At 47.7% G+C, this 23252-nt stretch overlaps 3 protein-coding genes across 4 annotated transcripts in view; all 3 read left to right on the top strand.

Moving 5' to 3' along the window:
- The first annotated feature begins 1294 nt into the window (after positions 1-1294).
- Positions 1295-8540, top strand: LOC132533496 (peroxisomal succinyl-coenzyme A thioesterase-like). The gene is made up of 3 exons (XM_060175493.1): positions 1295-1922; positions 5202-5404; positions 7692-8540. Exons 1-3 carry the CDS (start codon positions 1466-1468, stop codon positions 8292-8294), a joined length of 1263 nt encoding a protein of 420 aa, XP_060031476.1. The 5' UTR covers positions 1295-1465; the 3' UTR covers positions 8295-8540.
- Positions 8541-9676: 1136 nt separating this feature from the next.
- On the top strand, positions 9677-15432 carry LOC103112366 (peroxisomal succinyl-coenzyme A thioesterase-like). Of its 2 annotated transcripts, XM_060175492.1 has the most exons (4): positions 9677-10538; positions 12266-12468; positions 14303-14937; positions 15235-15432. In XM_060175492.1, the coding sequence occupies exons 1-3, from the start codon at positions 10082-10084 to the stop codon at positions 14906-14908; spliced, it is 1266 nt and encodes a 421-aa protein (XP_060031475.1). In that variant the 5' UTR covers positions 9677-10081; the 3' UTR covers positions 14909-14937; positions 15235-15432. The 2 variants fall into 2 exon arrangements, with proteins under 2 accessions (XP_060031475.1, XP_060031474.1); XM_060175491.1 differs by having other exon boundaries at positions 14303-15432.
- Positions 15433-20661: 5229 nt separating this feature from the next.
- Positions 20662-23252, top strand: part of LOC103112365 (acyl-coenzyme A thioesterase 6) — a 4593-nt gene continuing 2002 nt past the window's right edge. Inside the window, 4 exon segments of the mRNA XM_060174200.1 lie at positions 20662-20716; positions 21672-21869; positions 21872-21904; positions 21907-21960. Of these exon segments, the coding sequence (XP_060030183.1) occupies positions 20662-20716; positions 21672-21869; positions 21872-21904; positions 21907-21960 (340 nt within the window).

Below are 23252 nucleotides of genomic sequence, written 5' to 3'. Positions count from 1 at the left end.
TATTGCCTCCAGGGTTATTGCTGAGGTCCTGTGCTGGCACAACAAACCCAGCGGCGGCCATTTTTCCCTTTTATTATTTTTTTTCCCTTTCTATTTTATTTGCTAGAACAGAGAGGAATTGAGGGGAAATACAGAGATAAAGAAAGGGGGATAAAGAGGTCAGGTGGTGGCGCACCTGATTAAGCAAACACACGACAGTAGGCAAGGACCCCAGTTCAAGCCCCGGGTCCCCACCTGCAGTGGGAAACCTTCACATAGTGAAGCAGGTCTGCAGGTATCTCTCCCTCCCCCGCCACTCTCAATTTTTGTCTCTATCCAATAATAAAGTTTTTTAAATATTTATTTATTCCCTTTTGTTGCCCTTGTTGTTTTTTTGTTGTAGTTATTGTTGTTATTATTGATGTCGTCGTTGTTGGATAGGACAGAGAGAAATGGAGAGAGGAGGGGAAGACAGAGAGGGAGAGAGAAAGGCACCTGCAGACCCGCTTCACCGCCTATCAAATGACCTCTATGCAGGTGGGGAGCCCGGATCCTTCGCGCCATGTGTGCTTAGTCCGCTGCGCTGCCGCTGGACTCCCCAATAATAAAGTTTTTAAAATAAATTGGAAGTCGGGCGGTAGCGCAGCGGGTTAAGGGTAGCGTGGGAATTCCTGGCTCCTCACCTGCAGGGGAGTCACTTCACAGGCGGTGAAGCAGGTCTGCAGGTGTCTATCTTTCTCTCCCCTCTCTGTCTTTCCCTCCTCTCTCCATTTCTCTCTGTCCTATCCAACAACCACTACATCAACAATAATAACTACAACAATAAAACAAGGGCAACAAAAATGAAATAAATATTTAAAAATATATAAAGAAATAAAAGAGGGAGGGAGAGAAAGGCACCTGCAGACCTGCTTCCCCTTTCCAGGTGCACCACCGCCCAGCCCCCGCCTTGAGCTCCTTTCGAAGACATACTGAAGGATTCCTTCCTAGGAATTCCAAATGCACTCAGGGCAAGCCAACACCAAAGGACCTTTGGTGTCTTTTTGCATAACCATTATACTGTCTCCCCAGAACGACTCTGTCTTTGGTTACGTGGGTGGTGAAAATTCATTGAACTGAGCCCTCAGGTCGTGCGCATTTTCCTGCACACATTTCCCACGCTGGATTTCTCAGCTGCCTTTATTTACACGCAGGGATTGGAACGCAGGTAATTCCGCCAGAAGTTTTTCCATTCGGATTCTCGCCCCCACCCCCACATTGGTTCCCCAATCACGGTTACTTCAGCCAGTGTCAGTGGTTAGATTCCAGGAACAGAGAAATAGCCCAGAGTTGTCTCTGCACCACACCCGGAGCGCCTGGAGCTTTATCCCCGACCAGATCCGAGATAAAGCCAGACGCCAACCGGTCTCACCGGGACCCTAGCCTTCGCTCCCGATCTGATTCTGACCTCAGCCTGCAGCATCCCCACTACGGTTCAGACAGCGGAATGGCGGCGACGCTGAGGCTGGAGCCTGCGGGCCGCAGCCTGTGGGACGAGCCGCTGCGCATCTCGGTGGGCGGCCTGGCCCCCCGGCAGCCGGTCACTCTGCGCGCGGCCCTGCGCGACGAGAAGGGCGCGCTCTTCCGCGCCCACGCGCGCTACCTCGCCGACCCCGCCGGCCGGCTGGACCTGGAGCGCGCGCCCGCGCTGGGCGGCAGCTTCGCGGGGCTCGAGCCCATGGGGCTGCTCTGGGCGCTGCAGCCCGAAAAACCTTTATGGAGATTTTTGAAGCGGGACGTGCGGACGCCCTTCGTCCTGGAGCTGGAGGTGCTGGACGGCCACGACCCCGAGCGCGGGCGGCTGCTGGGCCGCGCGGTGCACGAGCGCCACTTCCTGGGGCCCGGGGTGCGGCGGGAGCCGGTGCGGGCCGGCCGGGTGCGCGCCACGCTCTTCCTGCCACCAGGTGAGCGGGTGTGTTGGGGACGTCTCTTCTGTATCACATGGCAGTGCCTTCCTCACCTATACCCTTGCCTGGATCTTTTTTTCTCTTCTCCGTTTTTCTTTTTCTAAACTGGTATCTGAAATACCCGTGCAAGCAAACATCAGAGGGCGGGGGTAGACAGTATAATGCTTCTTCTTCTTCTAGCGTTTGCCCTTCTTCCGTAGCCAGTCTACAGCGTCAGGTTGAGCCTGATGTCAAGTTTCGAGACCTCCTTTGAATCTGGAGAGGTGGCAGTCGTTGACTACGTGGGTCATAGTCTGTCTGGAGCCGCAGGGGCAGTTCGGGTCGTCTCTGGCTTCCCTGCGATGGAACATAGCGGCGCACCGGCCATGGCCTGTTCGATAGCGATTGAGGAGGGCCCAATCATAACGTGCTAGGTCAAAGCCGGGTGGACGCTCACAGGGGTCTGTGATGAGGTGTTTGTTCTGTACCTCAGCTGACTGCCAGCTCTGTTTCCAAGAGACTGGAACAGAGAAGTTCAGTGTAGGCGTAGGGGACCAGATTGGGTGACGAGACGTCAAGCGTTGGACAGGGTGGGCGAAGATCTCCGCATATATTGGCAGGTCCGGTGGAGCGTAGACGTGGGAAATGAATTTAGATGATGCCGCATCCCGACGAATATCTGGCGGGGCGATGTTGCTGAGAACTGGCAGCCATGGAACCGGGGTGGAACGGATGGTTCCAGAAATGATCCTCATGGAGGAATATAATTTGGAATCGACCAAGTGGACATGGGGGCTACGGAACCATCCTGGGGCACAGTGTTCTGCAGTGGAATAGCATAATGCCAGAGAGGATGATCGCAGTGTGGAAGCGCTCGCGCCCCATAAGGAGCTGGCCAGTCTTGCAATGATGTGATTCCTCGCGCCCACCTTTGCTGCAGTTTTTATGAGATGTTCGTGAAATGACAGAGTGCGATCGAGAGTAACGCCAAGATAGACTGGCTGGGCTTCATGCCGGATTCTCATATCGCCAAGCTGCACATTAAGCTCACTCGAGGCCGAGGCATGGTGTAGATGGAAAACAGATGATACCGTTTTTGCAGTGCTAGGGATTAGTCGCCATTTTTTACAATAATCAGATATCAGAGACATGTCTTTCGTGAGTGTTTCCTCGAGGATGTCGAACTTGGATGCCTGAGTTGCACAGCAGATGTCATCGGCGTAGATGAACTTCCTTGAAGAGGTTTCTGGGAGGTCATTGATGTAAATATTAAATAGCGTAGGAGCCAGAACAGAGCCCTGGGGGAGGCCACTTGAGACAAGTCTCCATCTGCTAGACTTGTCACCCAGATGCACCCGGAATCTTCTGTTTTGGAGAAGAAACGATATAGTGTTGGCCACCCATGGAGGCAGGCATCTTGAGATCTTGACTAGGAGACCACGGTGCCAGACCGTGTCACAGGCTGCTGTGAGATCAACAAAGACAGCACCCGTCTTTAAATTCTTCTGGAATCCATTTTCAATGTAAGTTGAGAGGGCCAGGGCTTGTTCGCAGGTAGATCTTCCTGGGCGGAAACCAGCTTGGGCGGGTGGTAGGGATTTCTCTGTAAGATGAGAAATACATGACAGAAACAGCCTCTCAAGGAGTTTGTAACACACGGAGAGGAGAGAAATTGGTCTATAGCTGGCGGCCAGTGTTGGGTCTTTCTTTGGTTTCAAAACCGCTATAATCTTCGCACGACGCCAAACTTTGGGCACAGTATAATGCTTATGCAAGGAGGTTCCAAAGGCCCAGGTTCAGTCTCCAGTGCTCTGGTTAAAAAATAATGATAGTAATAATAACAACAACAAACATTAGAGATGGTGTATCACAATTAGAGCTATCCCAAGTCTTTTAAAAAATATTTATTTATTCCCTTTTGTTGCCCTTGTTTTATTGTTGTAGTTATTATTGATGTTATCGTTATTGGATAGGACAGAGAGAAATGGAGAGAGGAAGAGAGAAAGATAAATACCTGTCAACTCCCCTGCAGGTGGAAAGCGGGGGGGGGGGGGGTGTCAGGGGGGTCATTGAGCTTTGTGCTACCTGTGCTTAACTCGCTGTGCTACCACCTGACTCTCTCTCTCTTTTTTTTAAGGTCTACTTTATTTCACAAGAGGCACAGAAAGGGAAAGAAAGCATCAGAATATCACACCCTGTCAAACATGCAATGCCAGGGATCAAACTCAGGACCTCATGCTTGGAAGTTCCAAATTTTACCCATGTGTCACCTCCTTGACTGCTATTTAAATATTCTTTTTTTGAATTTTGTAAACTTTTTAGTTTTTCAAACTTTATTTAATTAATTTGATAGGACAAAGAAATTGAGGGGGAAGGGGGATAGAAATGGAGAGACAGGGGACCAGTCGATAGCGCAGTGGGTTAAGCGCACACGGCGCAGAGCCCAAAGATAGGCCTAAAATTCCCGATTCCAGCCCCCCACCCCGCAGGGTGTCGCTTTACAAGCAGTAAATTAGGTCTGCAGGTGTCTTTCTCTCCCCTTTTCTGTCTTCCCCTCCTCTCTCGATTGCTCTCTGTCCTATCCAACAACAGCAGCAACAATGGCAACAATAACAATAATACGGACATTAGGGCAATAACGACATTAAGGGCAACAAAATGGGTAAAATGGCCTCCAGGAGCAGTAGATTCATAGTGCAGGGACTAAGTCCCAGCGATAACCCTGGAGGAAAAGAAAGAAAGAAAGAAAGAAAGAGAGAGAAAGAAAAGATGCCTGCTGCACTGTTATACTGCTTGTGAACCTGGGTTCTTGCACATGATAACATACCACTGCCCAGCCCCCCTATTTTATTTTGAATTTTTCTTTTTGTTTACCAGAGCATTACTCAGCTCTGGGGGATTGAATTTGGGACTTCAGAACTTTAAGCATGAAGGTGTTTGTGCATAACCACTGTGCTGTCTCCCCAGCCCTATTTCAATAATCTCAGTTTTGTATCTGATTCTCTAATACTTTGGTACTCTTCCCTACAGTGAATGATTCTTAGAACCTTGCAGACAATCATAGAATCATTGGGGGGGCAGGGGGAGTAGAACTCATCATTTGTTAGAATGTGCCTTATCATTGTCCTCCCCTCAAGGAACAGGAGGAAAGGGAGTTTTCCAGGAGTGACTCAAGGAGCTGTTTTCTTTCTTTTGTTTCACAAGAACATACTAAATATTTTAGAAAGATCTCTAAAAGGCAAATTCTCCTAACTGATATAATGCCTTTTCACTCTAAGACTGTATTGCTCTTTCTAGGACCTGGACCTTTCCCAGGGATCATTGACCTGTTTGGTCTTGGAGGAGGCCTGCTGGAATACAGAGCAGCCCTTCTGGCTAGCCATGGCTTTGCCACATTGGCTCTAGCTTATTACAACTATGAAGATCTCTCTAAGGATATGGACACCATACACCTGGACTACTTTGAAGAAGCCGTGTGCTACATGGTCCAGCACTCACAGGTTCACCTCAATTTCTTTGTTTCAGCTTTCTCTCTCTCTCTTTTTTGCCTCCAGTGTGCTCTTCGCAGGCACCGTGAATCTAGAGCTCCTGGAGGCCACTTTTCCCCTATTTTTGTTGCCCTTGTTGTTATTATTGTTATTGATGTCATCATTGTTGGATAGGACAGAGAGAGATGGAGAGAGGAGGGGAAGACAGAGAGGGGAGAGAAAGATAGATACCTGCAGACCTGCTTCACCGCTTGTAAGCGACTCCCCTGAAGGTGGGGAGCCAGGGGTTGGAACTGGGATCCTTATGCCGGTCTTTGCGCCACATTCGCTTAACCCCCCTACACTACCACCAGACCCCCTTAAGCTTTCTCTTTAGCAGTGCCTTGCTCAGAGAAGGTGTCACTCTGCGCTCAGATATTTCATTTATAAATTTATCTTTTCTTTAGGTGTCTATCTCCACTTTCTCCATCAGATGGGTTAATTTTGCAGAGTTCACTGTTAAGGCCTTTTTTTTGTTAATTCTTTTTTTAATTTTTTTTACTATTATTAATTTTATTTATTTTTTCTCCTCCAGGGTTATTGCTGGGCTCGGTGCCTGCACCATGAATCCACCGCTCCTGGAGGCCATTTTCCCCCCTTTTTGTTGCCCTAGTTGTTGCAGCCTCGTTGTGGTTATTATTGCCATTGTTGATGTTGTTTTGTTGTTGGATAGGACAGAGAGAAATGGAGAGAGGAGAAGACAGAGAGAGAGAGGAGAGAAAGATAGACACCTGCAGACCTGCTTCACTGCCTGTGAAGCGACTCCCCTGCAGGTGGGGAGCCGGGGGTTCGAACCGGGATCCTTACGCTGGTCCCTGCGCTTTGCGCCACCTGTGCTTAACCCACTGCGCCACCGCCCGACTCCCATTAATTTTATTTTTGAGAGAGATGCAGAGAGACACACACACACAGAGAAACAGCAGAGCACACTGTTCAGCTCTGGCTTATACTGCTGCGGGGGATTGAACCTGGTACTTAGGAGCCTCAGGCATGACAGTCAGTTTGCAGAACCATTATGCTGTCTCCCCACCCAAGTCCCCAGGGTTAGTTATCACTGGGGCTTGGTGCCAGCACTACAAATCCACTGCTACTAACAGCCATTCCCACCCCATTTTTTTCTTTCATTTTATTCCATAGGACAGAGAGAAATTGAGAAAAGGGAAGGGGGTGACAAAGAGGGAGAAAGACATCTGCAGACTTGCTTTACTGCTCGTGAAGCATCCTGGCTGCAGATGGGAGTGGGGGCTCAACCAGGGTTCTTGCTTGGGTCCTTCCTCATAGTACTATGTGTGCTTAACCAGTGCACCACTGCCCAGCCCTGGTATGTAAATTTTTTGTCACACACACACACACATTTAATTTTTTAATGTGGCACCAGGAAATGAACTGAATATCTCAGCTACAGTCTGGTGCATGTACTATATTGCAGAGTGGTCTCCCCAGCCAACATCCTATTTTTTTTTTTAATTTTTAAATTTTATTTATTTTCCCTGTTTTTTTTTATTGTTGTAGTTATTATCGTTGTTATTGTTGATGTTATCACTGTTAGATAAGACAGAGAAATGGAGAGAGGAGGGGGAGAGACAGATAGACACCTGCAGACCTGCTTCACCTCTTGTGAAGCGACTCCCTGCAGGTGGCCAGCCTGGGGCTCGAACTGGGATTCTTAAGCGGGTCCTTGCGCTTTGAGCCACATGCACTTAACCTGCTGTGCTACCACCCGAAATCCTAATATATATATAGTATTTTTATGAGAAAGAGAAAGAAGCCAGAGCGTTGTTCCAGTACATTCATGCCAGGGATAGAACCTGGAGTCTGTGGTATCTGAGTCCTGTACTCTACCAGTCTTTGGGATATTAGTATAGTTTCCCAGCTAGTATTGTTAATTTTTTCATTTAAAAATATTCTTTTCTTTTTACCGGAGGACTGCTCAGCTCTGGTTTATGGTGGTGCTTGGGATGGAACCTGAGACTTTGGTGCTTCAGACATGAAAGTCTTTTTGCATAACCATTATGCTGTCTCCCCAACCCAAGCATCTCTCCCTTTCCTTCTTTTCCTTTTTCTTTCTTTCTTTCTCCTTTCTTCTCTTCTGACAGGGAGGAAGAGCGAAAGAGACCACACACCAAAGCTTCCTTCAGTGAGGTGGGGACTGGGCTTGCATCTGGGTCATGCACATGGCAAAGCAGCACATGGTCCCAGTGAGCTATTTTGCCAGTCCGATTGTATCATTTCTTGACTCTTCCCTCTTCTTTTCTTCCAGGTAAAGGGCCCAGGCATTGGACTTTTGGGCATTTCTTTAGGGGCTGACATTTGTCTCTGCATGGCCTCATTTTTGAAGAATATCTCAGCTACAGTATCCATCAATGGATCTGGATTCTGTGGGAATCTCCTAGTCTACAAGGAGACTAGCATCCCACCCTTGGGCTATGACCTAAGAAGAACCAAGGAAGATTTCTCTGGCTTCCTAGACATTGTGGATATTCGGAATGACATTGTGGAAGGCCATGAGAACCCCAGCATGATTCCAGTAGAGAAGGCCCAGGGGCCCTTCCTGTTCATCGCTGGTCAGGATGACCATAACTGGAGAAGTGAGTTATACGCCCAGATGATCTCTGATCGGTTACAGTTCCATGGGAAGGAAAAGCCCCAGGTCATCTCGTACCCGGGGACTGGTCATTATATTGAGCCTCCTTACTTCCCCATGTGCCCAGCTTCCTTGCACAAACTGTTGAACAAACCTGTGATCTGGGGTGGGGAGCCCAGGGCCCATTCAAAGGCCCAGATAGATGCTTGGGGGCATATTCTAACATTTTTCCACAAACATCTTGGGAGCCCTCAGAAACCACCTTCCTCCAAATTGTAATGAATTAGTCTGTTGACAGGAGTTTCAAGGTCAGATTGTAATGTTTAATGACTTAGTGGAACTGGGTGTTCTGTGAATAAGGTTTAATTCAAGTAACTGGTATTAATGATGCATTTAGGTAACTTGAATACATTATTTTTTTTTCATTGATTTTGCTAATGTGACAAGCACATGACATGACTGTTATAGAAGATTCAAACACAAAAAAAGTCAAGTTTCCCACTGTTAAAAATTATGTTTTCGGGAGTCAGGCGGTGGCGCAGCGGGTTAAGCGCATGTGGTGCAAAGTGCAAGGGACCGGGGTAAGGATCCCGGTTCGGGATCCTGGTTCGAGCCCCCGGCTCCCCACCTGCAGGGGAGTCGCTTCACAGGCGGTGAAGCAGGTCTGCAGGTGTCTGTCTTTCTCTCCCCCTCTCTGTCTTTCCCTCCTCTCTCCATTTCTCTCTGTCCTATCCAACAACGACAACAACAATAATAACTACAACAATAAAACAACAAGGGCAACAAAAGGGAAAATAAATAAATAAATATAAAAAGAAAAAATTTTTTTAAAAAAATTGTGTTTTCGGGGCCAGGTGGTGGCCCACCTGGTTGAGTGCACATGTTACAATGTGCAAGGACCCAGGTTCAAGCCCCCCCCCCCGCCCCCAGCTGCAGGGGGAAATCTTTGAGAATGGTGTCTCTGTGTCTCCCTCTCTATTTCCCCTTTACCTCTTGATTTCTTACTGTTTCTATCCAATTAATGAAAATAAGTTTTAAAAAAGTTAAAAAGAAAAAAAAGAGGAACCCCAGAAGAGTGGGTAATTCCCCAGATGTTTCCTGATGTGGGGCCAATGCCCTCCTTCACAGCAAACCTTGGGGCGGGAAGAGAGAAGCCGCCATTCTCCCTGCCTTTCTGAAACCTGAGTGCAAAGTTCAAGCACTGTGACTGTGGTCCAGGTGGTCCAGGAAATTCTTTTGTAAGCTGAACTTTCCTAAATGCAGGGTAAACTGAAACACTGTGACCTAGGGCTTAAATGACATTCTACACTCCAGCGCTATCTAACTGGTATTTGCATATCTATGCTGTAAAAGCATTCTCCATCCCTCCCCCAGCTGGGAGCCCTAAGATAAAATAGACATTAATTACCTAGAATGTGCACTGGTACCTGGCACAGAGCTCTAATGTGAACTTAAGCATGAACCCAGAGGTGTAAAAATATTAAACTTTCCCTGATCCTGTATTAATCACAGAATGTCTTGTAACTATAAAAGGAAAACTGATGTATGAAGGGGCTGGCTGTGCGGGCTTTGGAAAGAGATTTCTCCCCCAGCCCTGGTGCACCAATAAAACCCTGCTTCTTAGCCTTGAGGTGTCATGTCTTTTCAATTCATGGATTCATTCACCTGCTTCACTCTCACCGTATTTACTTTTAAAAAAGTAATAATAGGGGGTCGGGCAGTAGACTTGCTTCACCGCCTGTGAAGCGACTCTCCTCAGGTGGGGATACAGGGGCTCGAACTGGGATCCTCACACTGTTCCATGCGCGCTTAACCCGCTGCGCTACCACCCAACTCCCTCTGTGTTTCTCTTTTAACACTGAAGGTAGTGGACTGCAGGATTACTAATTAACTTTGCTAGAGACTTGCTTCCACTCAGGTCCTAGTGGTTTGCAGCAGGTGCAAGTAACGCCCCGTTTAAAGCGGCCCACAGGCCAACTAGAGGCAATAGGACAACAGAATCAAGTGCGACTGCTTCTTCTCAGGGAGCAAAGAGAGGCCACCCTCTTCTGGCAGGCAGGACCCTGATGGCGGCGACGCTGAGGCTGGAGCCTGCGGGCCGCAGCCTGTGGGACGAGCCGCTGCGCATCTCGGTGGGCGGCCTGGCCCCCCGGCAGCCGGTCACTCTGCGCGCGGCCCTGCGCGACGAGAAGGGCGCGCTCTTCCGCGCCCACGCGCGCTACCTCGCCGACCCCGCCGGCCGGCTGGACCTGGAGCGCGCGCCCGCGCTGGGCGGCAGCTTCGCGGGGCTCGAGCCCATGGGGCTGCTCTGGGCGCTGCAGCCCGAAAAACCTTTATGGAGATTTTTGAAGCGGGACGTGCGAACGCCCTTCGCCCTGGAGCTGGAGGTGCTGGACGGCCACGACCCCGAGCGCGGGCGGCTGCTGGGCCGCGCGGTGCACGAGCGCCACTTCCTGGGGCCCGGGGTGCGGCGGGAGCCGGTGCGGGCCGGCCGGGTGCGCGCCACGCTCTTCCTGCCGCCAGGTGAGCGGGTGTGTTGGGGACGTCTCCTCTGTATCACATGGCAGTGCCTTCCTCACCTATACCCGTGCCTGGATCTTTTTTTCTCTTCTCCGTTTTTCTTTTTCTAAACTGGTATCTGAAATACCCGTGCAAACAAACATCAGAGGGCGGGGGGTAGACAGTATAATGCTTATGCAAGGAGGTTCCAAAGGCCCAGGTTCAGTCTCCAGTGCTCTGGTTAAAAATAATAATAGTGGGAATCGGGCGGTAGCACAGCGGGTTACGCGCAGGTGGCGCCAAGCGCAAGGACCACCAATAAGGATCCTGGTTCGAGCCCTGGCTCCCCACCTGCAGGGGAGTCGCTTCACAAGTGGTGAAGCAGGTCTGCAGGTGTCTGTCTTTCTCTCCCCCTCTCTGTCTTTCCCTCCTCTTTCCATTTCTCTCTATCCTATCCAACAACAACGACATCAATCATAACTATAACTATAAAACAAGGGCAACAAAAGGGAATAAATAATAAATAAAAATACTTTTTAAAAAATAAATAGTAATAATAACAACAACAAAACATATGGGTATGATGCAACACAATATAGAGCTATCCCAAGATAATTTCACAAGAAGCACAGAAAGAGAAAGAAAGTATCAGAATATCACACCCTGTCAAATATGCAATGCCAGGGATCAAACTCAGGACCTCATGCTTGGAAGTTCCAAATTTTACCACTGTGTCACCTCCTTAACTGCTATTTCAATATTCTTTTTTGAATTTTGTAAACTTTTTAGTTTTTTAAACTTTATTTACTTAATTTGATAGGGCAGAGAAATTGAGGGGGAAGGGGGATAGAAATGGAGAGATAGGGGGCCGGTAGGTAGCACAGTGGGTTAAGCGCACATGGCCCGAAGGCAAGGACCAGTGCAAACATCCTATTTCAAGCCCCCGGCTCTTCCCCGGCAGGGGAGTCACTTCATGGGCGGTGAAGCAGGTCTGCAGGTGTCTGTCTTTCTCTCCCCCTCTCTGTCTTCCTCTCCTCTCTCAATTGCTCTCTGTCCTATCCAACAACAGCAGCAGCAATGGCAACAATAACAAGGTCTACAAAATGGGGAAAAAATGGCCTCCCACCTGGAGCAGTAGATTCGTAGTGCAGGCACTGGGTTCCAGCGATTACCCTGGAGGAAAAAGAAAGAAAGGAAGAAAGAAAGAGAAAGAAAAGATGCCTGCTGCACTGTTTGTTATACTGCTTGTGAACCTGGGTTCTTGCACATGATAACATACCACTGCCCAGCCCCCCTATTTTATTTTGAATTTTTCTTTTTGTTTACCAGAGCATTGCTCAGCTCTGGGGGATTGAATTTGGGACTTCAGAACTTTAAGCATGAAGGTGTTTGTGCATAACCACTGTGCTGTCTCCCCAGCCCTATTTCAATAATCTCAGTTTTGTATCTGATTCTCTAATACTTTGGTACTCTTCCCTACAGTGAATGATTCTTAGAACCTTGCAGACAATCATAGAATCATTGGGGGGGGGCAGGGGGAGTAGAACTCATCATTAGTTAGAATGTGCCTTATCATTGTCCTCTCCTCAAGGAACAGGAGGAAAGGGAGTTTTCCAGGAGTGACTCAAGGAGCTGTTTTCTTTCTTTTGTTTCACAAGAACATACTAAATATTTTAGAAAGATCTCTAAAAGGCAAATTCTCCTAACTGATATAATGCCTTTTCACTCTAAGACTGTATTGCTCTTTCTAGGACCTGGACCTTTCCCGGGGATCATTGACCTGTTTGGTCTTGGAGGAGGCCTGCTGGAATACAGAGCAGCCCTTCTGGCTGGCCATGGCTTTGCCACATTGGCTCTAGCTTATTACAACTATGAAGATCTCTCTAAGGATATGGACACCATACACCTGGACTACTTTGAAGAAGCCGTGTGCTACATGGTCCAGCACTCACAGGTTCACCTCAATTTCTTTGCTTCAGCTTTCTCTTTAGCAGTGCCTCCCTCCGGAGCAGGCGTCACTCTGCGCTCAGATATTTCGTTTGTGAATTTACCCTGTTTTTAGGTGCCTCTCTCCACTCTCCCTGTCAGATGGGTTAATACCGCAGAGTTCACCACGAAGTCCTTTTCGTTCCTTTTCTTCTGTCCCCAGGGTTAGTTATCACTGGGCCTTGGTGCCAGCACTACAGATCTACCAATACTGGTAGCCATTTTTTTCCCTTTTTTTTTTCTTTCATTTTATTCCATAGGACAGAGAGAAATTGAGAAAAGGGAAGGGGGTGACAAAAAGGAAGAAAGACGCCTGCAGACTTGCTTTACTGCTCGTGAAGCATCCTGGCTGCAGATGGGAGTGGGGGCTCAACCAGGGTTCTTGCTCAGGTCCTTCCTCATAGTACTGTGTGTGCTTAACCAGTGCACCACTGCCCAGCCCCGGTATGTAAATTTTTTGTCACACACAGACTTAATTTTTTAAAATTTTATTTTAACCAGAGCACTGTTCAGCTCTGGCTTATGGTGGCATGGGGGGTTGAACCTGGGACTTTGAAGCCTCAGGCATGAGAGTTTGTTTGCATAACTACTATGCTATCTACCCTCCACAAAAGGAGTTTTTTTTTTTTTTTTTCAGACTTAAATTTTTAATGTGGCACCAGGAAATGAACTGAATATCTCAGCTACAGTCTGGTGCATGTACTATATTGCAGAGTGGTCTCCCCAGCCGACATCCTACTCTTTTAATTTATTGTATGTATTTTTATGAGAGAGAGAAAGAAGCCAGAGCGTTGTTCCAGTACATTCATGCCAGGGATGGAACCTGGAGTCTGTGGTATCTGAGTCCTGTACTCTACCAGTCTCTGGGATATTAGTATAGTTTCCCAGCTAGTATTGTTAATTTTTTTTCTTTTTTTTTTCTTTTTAAGAAAGGATAAATTAACAAAACCATAGGGTAGGAGGGGTACAACTCCACACAATTCCCACCACCCAATCTCCATATCCCATCCCCTCCCCTGATAGCTTTCCCATTCTCTATCCCTCTGGTATTATTAATTTTTTCATTTAAAATATTCTTTTATTTTTACCAGAGGACTGCTCAGCTCTGGTTTATGGTGGTAACAGTGACTGAACCTTGGACCTCTGGTGTCACAGGCATGAAAGTTTGTTGCCTAAATAAACTGTGGAATTTCCCTCACTCTAGAAGTTTCTTTTTTTTTTTTTCTTTTTACCAGAGGAATGCTCAGCTCTGGCTTATGGTGGTGCTGGGGATTGAACCTGGGACTTTGGTGCTTCTGGCATGAAAGTCTCTTTTTTTTTTACCAGAGCACTGATCAGCTGTGGTTTATGGTGGTGCAGGGGATTGAGCCTGGGATTTTGGAGCCTCAGGCTTGACAGTCTGTTTGCATAAAGGCATGAAAGTCTTTTTGCATAACTATTATACTGTCTCCCGAACACAAGAAGCATCTTTCCCTTTCTCTCTTCCTTCCTTCCTTTCTTTCTTTCTTTCTTTCTTTCTTTCTTCCTTTCTCTTTCTTTCTTTCTTCCTTTCTCTTTCTTTCTTTCTTCCTTTCTCTTTCTTTCTTTCTTTCTTTCTTTCTTTCTTTCTTTCTTTCCTTCTTTCTTCTCTTCTGACAGGGAGGAAGAGCGAAAGAGACCACACACCAAAGCTTCCTTCAGTGAGGTGGGGACTGGGCTTGCATCTGGGTCATGCACATGGCAAAGCAGCACATGGTCCCAGTGAGCTATTTTGCCAGTCCGACTGTGTCATTTCTTGACTCTTCCCTCTTCTTTTCTTCCAGGTAAAGGGCCCAGGCATTGGACTTTTGGGCATTTCTTTAGGGGCTGACATTTGTCTCTGCATGGCCTCATTTTTGAAGAATATCTCAGCTACAGTATCCATCAATGGATCTGGATCCAGTGGGAACAGAATCATAGTCTACAAGGAGACTAGCATCCCACCCTTGGGCTATGACCTAAGAAGAACCAAGGAAGATTTCTCTGGCTTCCTAGACATTGTGGATATTCGGAATGACATTGTGGAAGGCCATGAGAACCCCAGCATGATTCCAGTAGAGAAGGCCCAGGGGCCCTTTCTGTTCATCGCTGGTCAGGATGACCATAACTGGAGAAGTGAGTTATATGCCCAAATGATCTCTGAGCGGTTACAGTTTCATGGGAAGGAAAAGCCCCAGGTCATCTCGTACCCGGGGACTGGTCATTATATTGAGCCTCCTTACTTCCCCATGTGCCCAGCTTCCTTGCACAAACTGTTGAACAAACCTGTGATCTGGGGTGGGGAGCCCAGGGCCCATTCAAAGGCCCAGATAGATGCTTGGGGGCATATTCTAACATTTTTCCACAAACATCTTGGGAGCACTCAGAAACCACCTTCCTCCAAATTGTAATGAATTAGTCTGTTGACAGGAGTTTCAAGGTCAGATTCTTTTTTTTTTTTTAATATTTATTTATTCCCTGTTGTTGCCCTTGCTGTTTTATTGTTGCAGTCATTACTGATGTCGTTGTTGTTGGATAGGAGAGAAATGGAGAGAGAAGGGGAAGACAGAGAGGGGGAGAGAAAGACAGACACCTGCAGACCTGCTTCACCACCTGTGAAGCGACTCCCCTGCAGGTGGGGAGCCGGGGGCTCGAACCGGGGTCCTTACCCGGTCCTTGTGCTTTGCACCACATGTGCTTAATCCGCTGCGCCACTGCCCAACTCCTTCAAGGTCAGATTGTAATGTTTAATGACTCAGTGGAACTGAGTGTTCTGTGAATAAGGTTTAATTCAAGTAACTGGTATTAATGATGCATTAGGTAACTTGAATACATTGTTTTTTCATTGATTTTGCTAATGTGACAAGCACATGACATGACTGTTATAGAAGATTCAAGCACAAAAAAAATGAAGATTCCCACTGTTAAAATTGTGCTTTCGGGGCCAGGTGGTGGTCCACCTATTGAGTGTGCGCTTGTTACAATTCATGAAGACCAAGGTGCGAGTCCCCGGTCCCCACCTGCAGGAGGAAAGCTTTGCGAGTGGTGAAGTGGTGCTGCAGATGTCTCTCTGCCTCTCTCCCTCTCTATCACCCTCTTGATTTCTGGCTCTCTCTATCCAATAAAGATAATAAAAAAAATTAATGTGTTTTTTTAGGGTCAGGTGGTGGCACACCTGGTTGAGTGCATGTGTTACAATGTGCAAGGACCCAGGTTCAAGCCCCCGGTCCCTACATGTAAAGGGAAAGCTTTGTGAATGGTGAAGCAGTGTTCCAGGTGTCTCTCTGTCTCTGAACAAATCATAAATAACCTTTTCTATCACCGTGAGAAAATGGCTATTCGCTGCTTGCTACAAGTTTGATTCCTGGTAGCATGGTAGAACAATCATGGTCAGAAGTGTGCAGCATGCTAGAGATAGCTGACTTCTCATGCATGTGACCCAGCTTCTAGCCCCATGAGAGTGTAGGAGTACCGTGGCACCAGGGGGAGCTCTGGTATTGTGTTCTCCTTCTCTCTCTCCCCCTCCCCCAGGGTTATCCCTAGGGCTCAGTGCTGGCACTACAAATCAAATGCTCCTGGTGGCCTTTTCCCCAATTTATTGGATAGGACAGAGAGAAATTGAGAGAGGAGGGGGAGATGGAGAGGAAGACAGACACCTACAGACCTGCTTCGCTGCTTGTGAAGCTTTCCTGCTTGTGAAGCTTCCCCCCGGCAACTGGGGAGCCCAGGGCTCGAACCTAGATCCTTGAGTGGGTCCTTGCATTTAGTACTATGTGCGCTTAATAGGGTGCGCCACTACCTGACTCCCAGTGTTGTGGATTCTCTTTATCAACATATCTGGTTCCTTCTTCTCCATCTCCTCCCCCTTCTCCTCATCCTCCTCTTTTTCCAGAGCACTGCTCAGCACTGCTCAGCTCTGACTTGTGGTGCTGGGGATTAAACCTGAGAGATTTGGGGGTCTCAAACATGAAGTCTTGCATAATTATCTCTACTGAATGAAAAAGCAGTCCAGGAGTGGTGAAACCACACATGTGCAAGGTCCACAACAACAGAAAAAGAGAAAAAAAGAAAGACACAATGTTTAGATAGGTGTTAATATAAGGAAAGCCAGGTGAATCTTTTTCATGGGGGAAAACAAGAGAGTAATCATTAGGAGTTGAGGATAAAGAACCACTCCATTACTTGAAATATTAAGGACAGAACTGGGAGAGTCAGGCATGAAAGTCCCTGCTCTAACTGAGAAATTTACTATTTAAATATTATTTGCTTTATTTTAATGAGAGTGGGAGAGAGAGAAATACATAAAGATACACACAGAAAGAGACAAGAGTGTTGCGCAGCTCTGACTCATGGTGGACTCTGGAACCTCAGACTGGAGAATCTTTCTGCATAATCATCGTGCTATCTCCCCGCCCCAGTTTACTGTTTAAACAGGTACTCGAACAGGCTTTAGACTTTTCCCTTTATTTTAAGGTAAGGCAGACAGCACTGGTGAGGGTATAAGTGTCTGATAACTTCCCTTTGCAGAAGTCAGTTTTTAACTATATTGATTGTTTCTTTAAAAATTAAAAAAAAACAAACAGTTTCTGTGGACAGAGTGTGGAGTCTTATCTTTAAATAATTCGTCAATCTCAGGTCCCCTCATCCCCTAGGGGCATATCAGGTGTCCCTGTGGCCCTTTGGGGCCACAGTTTCACTGGCTCTTCAGCAAATCCTGGTGTGACTTTTTTTTTAAGAGATGCCAGTCCTCAGTTTTGACATGGTTATAAACATTTTGTACTTGAGATGACGGAGAATTGGCTATAACTGACAATGCCATGCCACACACACACATTCAGGAAACATATGTGTTAGCCGAGAATGCTGAAACAAAATGCCATTGATGGGGTGCCATGCTTTCTCTAGTGCTAGCATTTTACAAAACCATAGTGCAAATATCAAAATCAGGAAACTAAAGTTAACACAGTACTATTAACCGTGAAAGTGTTAATAGAAGTTAACTTGAGCAGAGGGTAGATAGCATAATGGTTATGCAAACAGACTCTCATACCTGAGGCTCCAAAGTCCCAGGTTGAATTCCCCACACCACCATAAGCCAGAGCTGAACAGTGCTCTGGTAAAAGAAAAAAAAAGAAAAAGAAATTGTGTTCTTTTGTGGTCCAGGAGGTGGCGCAGTGGATAAGGCATTGGACTCTCAAGCATGAGGTCCTGAATTCAATCCCCGGCCACATATACCAGAGTGAAATGAAGTCTGGTTCTTTCTCTCTCTCCTCCTATATTTCTCATTAATAAATAAATAAAATATTTTTTTAAAAAAGGAGTTAACTTATCATTATTCTGGAGAAAGGACTTAATCAAATGAGTAGTATACAGGCTGCTAAACGTAGAAATGTGTGGAACTCTCATCTCCCACCAAAACTGTAACTATGAAATATTATCAGGCCCAGGGACAGGAATGAAATCACCTGTATGCCATAGCATCAGGTGTAGCTCCTTTGCTGTGGAATCCCTCCACTTCCCTGTGTGTGTGTTACCTGAAATAAAAACAATGGCACAGTCAGCCTGGGGGCAGAAGAACTGTGCATGCTTAAGGTCAAAGTACTGGGAAGAAAAAAAATCACAGCTCGGGTACTGGTGTACCTGGGAGTTTGTCCACACCTCCCCAGCCTTCCCCACTGTAACTCTCAGCTAGATACAGAAAAATGGATGGGTCTTGGGTGTTGAGAACTGCAGGAACCACGACTCCTCTGGCTCTCCCCTCACTCTAGTGCATCTCATTAACCGTGGCTGAACTCCCTCTAAGGAAAAACTTTCTGTATCTCCCACAACAGAGCATTGTTCTCAGTTCTAATACATTTCATATGTCAGCAGCATTGGACTCTCACTGGTGATTCACCTTTATAGTCTTGCTTCTGAGACATTTCACTTCTGTAACAATTTCCATAATCTAATAAAGCAGCATTTATAATTTATTTATTCCTTTTTTGTTGCACTTGTTTTTTTATTGTTGTAGTTATTGATGTCGTCATTGTTGGATAGGACAGAGAGAAATGGAGAGAGGGGAAGACAGAGAGGGGGAGAGAAAGACACCTTCAGATCTGCTTCACCACCTGTGAAGCGACTCCTCTGCAGGTGGGGAGCCAGCAGCTCCAACCGGGATCCTGACTCTGGTCCCTGTTCTTCGAGCCATGTGCGCTTAACCTGCTGTGCTACTGCTTGGCGATACGAGAATCCGGCATGAAGCCCAGCCAGTCTATCCTGGCGTTACTCTCGATCGCACCCTGTCATTTCACGAACATCTCATAAAAACTGCAGCAAAGGTGGGCGCGAGGAATCACATCATTGCAAGACTGGCCAGCTCCTCATGGGGTGCGAGCGCTTCCACACTACGATCATCCTCTCTGGCATTATGCTATTCCACTGCAGAATACTGTGCCCCAGGATGGTTCCGTAGCCCCCATGTCCACTTGGTCGATTCCAAATTATATTCCTCCATGAGGATCATTTCTGGAACCATCCATTCCACCCCGGTTCCATGGCTGCCAGTTCTTAGCAACATCGCCCCGCCAGATATTCGTCGGGATGCGGCATCATCTATGTTCATTTCCCACGTCTACGCTCGACCGGACCTGCCAATATACGCGGAGATCTTCGCCCACCCTGTCCAACGCTTGACGTCTCGTCACCCAATCTGGTCCCCAACGCCTACACTGAACTTCTCTGTTCCAGACTCTTGGAAACAGAGTTGGCAGTCAGCTGAGGTCAAGAACAAACACCTCATCACAGACCCCTGCGAGCGTCAACCCGGCTTTGACCTAGCACGTTATGATTGGGCCCTCCTCAATCGCTATCGAACAGGCCATGGCCGGTGCGCCGCTATGTTCCATCGCTGGGGAGCCAGAGACGACCCGAACTGCCCCTGTGGCTACAGACAGACTATGACCCACATAGTCAACGACTGCCACCTCTCCAGATTCAAAGGAGGTCTCGAAACTTGACATCAGGCTCAACCTGATGCTGTTGACTGGCTACGGAAGAAGGGCAAACGCTAGAAGAACTGCCTGACTCCCATAAAGCAGCATTTAAGCAGGTGTCTTAAACCTAATTCAGCAGTGAAATTACTCATGTTGATGACAGACTAGCCAGAGGGTATTTTGAAGCAATAGTTTCTGAAGCCGACCTTCCCCATATTGAATTTGTAAGTGAAAGCCAGTGTGACCTGTCAAGCCTGGCCAAACACAGGGGTCCTCTCAAAGGGAAACCTTTCTGGGAGTAGCTGAGGAATTCTGCTCTGCTTCAGGGGGGAGCCTTTGGTTCATCCATAAGTCGACGCTCTAAACCATAGATACAGAAGCTGATTTGGGGCAGATGAAATAGCACACTTGGATAGCAAGCTGTTTGACCATGTGCATGAACCAGTTCTGAGCCGAGCCACCACCACAATGAAGAAAACTTCAGTGTTATGGTCTCTTTCAGTATCTCTTTCTGCCTCTAGTGAAGAAGAAGAGGGAGGAGGAGGAGGAGGAGGAGGAGAAATAAAAGGAAAAGAAAAAAAGAATTCGTTTTTTCAAGAATTGTTTCTCTCTTCCTTCCCTCCCTCCCTCCCCTTCCCTCCTTCCTTCCTTCCTTTCTTTCTTTCTTTCCCAAAGCTACAAATGAAGACCAGGAGGGTTCCTATCAAGTATGCAAACAGCAGTGATCTCTGTCTCTGTTTCTCTCTGTTTTTGTCTGTTTTTTTGTCAAGTTGCCAGTGGTCCATGATAGCATAGTGGTAACTTTGGTGGAAAATAAAAAAGAAATGAGTTGGGCGGTAGTGCAGCAGGTTAAGGACACGTGGCGAAAAGCGCAAGGACCAACATAAGGATCCCAGTTTGAGCCCCTGGCTCCCCACCTGCAGGGGGTCACTTCACGGGCAGTGAAGCAGGTCTGCAGGTGTCTCTCTTTCTCTCCCCCTCTCTGTCTTCCCCTCCTCTCTCTATTTTTCTCTGTTTTATCCAACAACAATAATAATAACAACTAGGGTAACAACAAGGGCAACAAAAATGGGAAAAATGGCCTCCAGGAGCGGTGGATTCGTAGTGCAGGCACCAAGCCCCAGCACTAACCCTGGAGGCAAATATATATATATATCCCTGTGTCTAGGTGGGCTTCACTCTCTAACATTATGGTAGCTGTTTCTCTGTCACTGGACATTCCACAAAAGGTATCTCTGGGGCTTGGTGCCTGACAACTCCACTATTTCGGTGGCCTCTTCCTTCCCTCCCTCCCTCCCTCCCTCTCTCCATCCTTCCTTCCTTCCTTATTCTCTTTCTGATAGAAAGAGAGAGACCTGCAATACTGCACCATTACTCATGAAGCTTCCCCCATGCAGGTGAGGACCCTTGGCTTGAACCAGATCTTCTACCGAGTATGCCACTGTCTGACTCCAAATTTTAAAATTTTATTTGTGTGGAGACAAGGCTGGAGAGAGACAGAGAGGCACATGCAGCACTCACTGTTTTACCACTTGTGAAGCTTTCTTCCTGCAGGTGGGGGCCAAGGGCTTGGACACGGGTCTTGGACACTGCAGCTTGTGCATTCAATCAGGTGTGCCACTACCTGGTTAAGTGCACACATCACCTTGTGTAAGGGCTTGGGTTCGAGTCACCACTCCCTACCTCCAGGGAGATAAGCAGTGAAGCAGGCCTGCAGGTGTCTTTCTCTTCCCCCTCTAATTCTCCTCTCCCCTCTCAATTTCTCTCTGTCCTGTTAACTATAAATAGAAAGGTGGAGAGAGAGGGGAAAAAATGGCCTCCAGAAGGGGGTGGATTAATAGTGTAGGCGTCGAGCCCCACAAAAAATCCTTGTGGCAAAAGAAAAAGAAAAACTGGGGGCTGGGTTGTGGCCCGCCTGGTTGAGCGCACATGTTACAATATGCAAGGACCCAGGTTTGAGCCCCCAGTTCCTAGCTGCAGGGGGAAAGCTTTGCGAGTGGTGGAGCAGGTGTCTCTGTGTCTCCCTTTCTACTTCCTCTTTCCCTCTTGATTTCTTACTGTTTCTATCCAATTAGTGAAAATAAGTTTTAAAAATTAAAAAGAGGGAGTCGGGTGTAGCGCAGCGGGTTAAGCGTACATGGCGCCAAGCACAAGACCAGCTTAAGGATCTCGGTTCGAGCCCCTGGCTCCCCACCTGCAGGGGAGTCGCTTCACCTGGACCTGGAGCGCGCGCCCTCGCTGGGCGGCAGCTTCGCGGGGCTCGAGCCCATGGGGCTGCTCTGGGCGCTGCAGCCCGACCAGCCCTTGCAGCGGCTGGTCAAGCGGGACGTGCGGACGCCCTTCGCCCTGGAGCTGGAGGTGCTGGACGGCCACGACCCCGAGCGCGGGCGGCTGCTGGCCGCGCGGTGCACGAGCGCCACTTCCTGGGGCCGGGGTGCGGGCCGGCCGGGTGCGCGCCACGCTCTTCCTGCCGCCAGGTGAACCTCCAAGTGAGCTGCCAGGGCCTTTGGGTCTCCAGGTGGAGCCCCAGGTCCCTGGCTGTGGCCTTCCTGCTTGGCTGCAAATCGCAAGGCTGTCAAAGTTCAATCTGATCCCGTATTTGCAGGACTCCTTTCTTTCCTTCCTTCCTTCCTTCCTTCCTTCCTTCCTTCCTTCCTTCCTTCCTTCCTCTCTTTCTCTCCTTGTCTGTCCCTCTCTGAAAATCCACTGCTCTGGGCAAACTTTCTCAAAAGAGCACCAAACTTCCTTCAGTGTAGGGAGACTGGGCTTGAACCTGAGTCGTGCTCAAGACCAAACAAAACTCATTATTCAAGTGAGCTGTTTTGATGACTTATGTATTTATGTATGTATTATTTTAGATTAGCTATGGGGGGGGGACACCAGGCATTACTCTGGTCATATCATACTGGGGGATGGAACTGAGGGCCTAATGCTTTACTCACTGTACCATCTCCTGGACTGCAATTTTTCCTTAAGTTTCCAGGAGTTTTACTAGAAAGTCTGTTTCCCACACTGATACTTGACTGTGGCTTCTGCTGATGTGCAGGGATTTTCCCTCCTTTCACATCTAACTTTCAGGCAGGGGGAAAAAATTCCCACATGTAGATGCAGTACTCTGTGATTATAGAATAACAGCTTAGGCTGAAGAAGGGAAGTGCCTTGAATACAGAAGTCTCTGGATTTGATTCCCTTTCTCCTGTACCATTAAGAAAGACAAACTCAGGGAGTCAGGAGGTAGCACAGCGGGTTAAGCGCTCATGGCGCAAAGCATAAGGACCAGCATAAGGATCCCAGTTCAAGCCCCTGTCTCCCCCACCTGCAGGGGAGTCACTTCACAGGCGGGTGAAGCAGGTCTGCTGGTGTCTATCTTTCTTTCCCCCTCTCTGTCTTCCCCTCCTCTCTCCATTTCTCTCTGTCCTAACAACAACGACATCAACAACAACAATAATAACTACAACAATAAAAAACAACAAAGGCAACAAAAGGGAAAATAAATATTTTTTTAAAAAGCAAACTCAAATACAATGTTACAAATGGCACAGCAGTGTGCTGGTCTGTCTCCTCTCCCTGTGTTTCTCTCACACAGAATCAGTGCAAACCCTTTTGTGGTCTCTTATGCCCAGTCATAAACAGTTTGTCAGTGTGCTCCCAGCCGGCATGATTTTACCCCCAGTACAAGTGGGCATTCTGTAGTAACAGGAGACTTTGTTGGTTGTCTCAAGTGAAAGGAACATCCCAACACCACATGGGAGCACCATGCAGAACTGGTGCTGTGGTCTCT

The sequence above is a fragment of the Erinaceus europaeus genome, chromosome 16 (assembly GCF_950295315.1).
Source record: "Erinaceus europaeus chromosome 16, mEriEur2.1, whole genome shotgun sequence".
NCBI classification, from domain to species: Eukaryota; Metazoa; Chordata; class Mammalia; order Eulipotyphla; family Erinaceidae; genus Erinaceus; species Erinaceus europaeus.
This window is presented reverse-complemented; position numbering and strand designations above follow the sequence as displayed.

What these genes read in the sequence shown, in the direction of transcription:
- LOC132533496 (XM_060175493.1), top strand. Translation starts at nt 1,466, where the DNA reads ATGGCGGCGACGCTGAGGCTGGAGCCTGCGGGCCGCAGCCTGTGGGAC. An exon ending in CACGCTCTTCCTGCCACCAG is followed by an intron (nt 1,923 to 5,201) that starts GTGAGCGGGTGT and finishes TGCTCTTTCTAG; the next exon opens with GACCTGGACCTTTCCCAGGG. An exon ending in ACATGGTCCAGCACTCACAG is followed by an intron (nt 5,405 to 7,691) that starts GTTCACCTCAAT and finishes CTTTTCTTCCAG; the next exon opens with GTAAAGGGCCCAGGCATTGG.
- LOC103112366 (XM_060175492.1), top strand. Translation starts at nt 10,082, where the DNA reads ATGGCGGCGACGCTGAGGCTGGAGCCTGCGGGCCGCAGCCTGTGGGAC. An exon ending in CACGCTCTTCCTGCCGCCAG is followed by an intron (nt 10,539 to 12,265) that starts GTGAGCGGGTGT and finishes TGCTCTTTCTAG; the next exon opens with GACCTGGACCTTTCCCGGGG. An exon ending in ACATGGTCCAGCACTCACAG is followed by an intron (nt 12,469 to 14,302) that starts GTTCACCTCAAT and finishes CTTTTCTTCCAG; the next exon opens with GTAAAGGGCCCAGGCATTGG.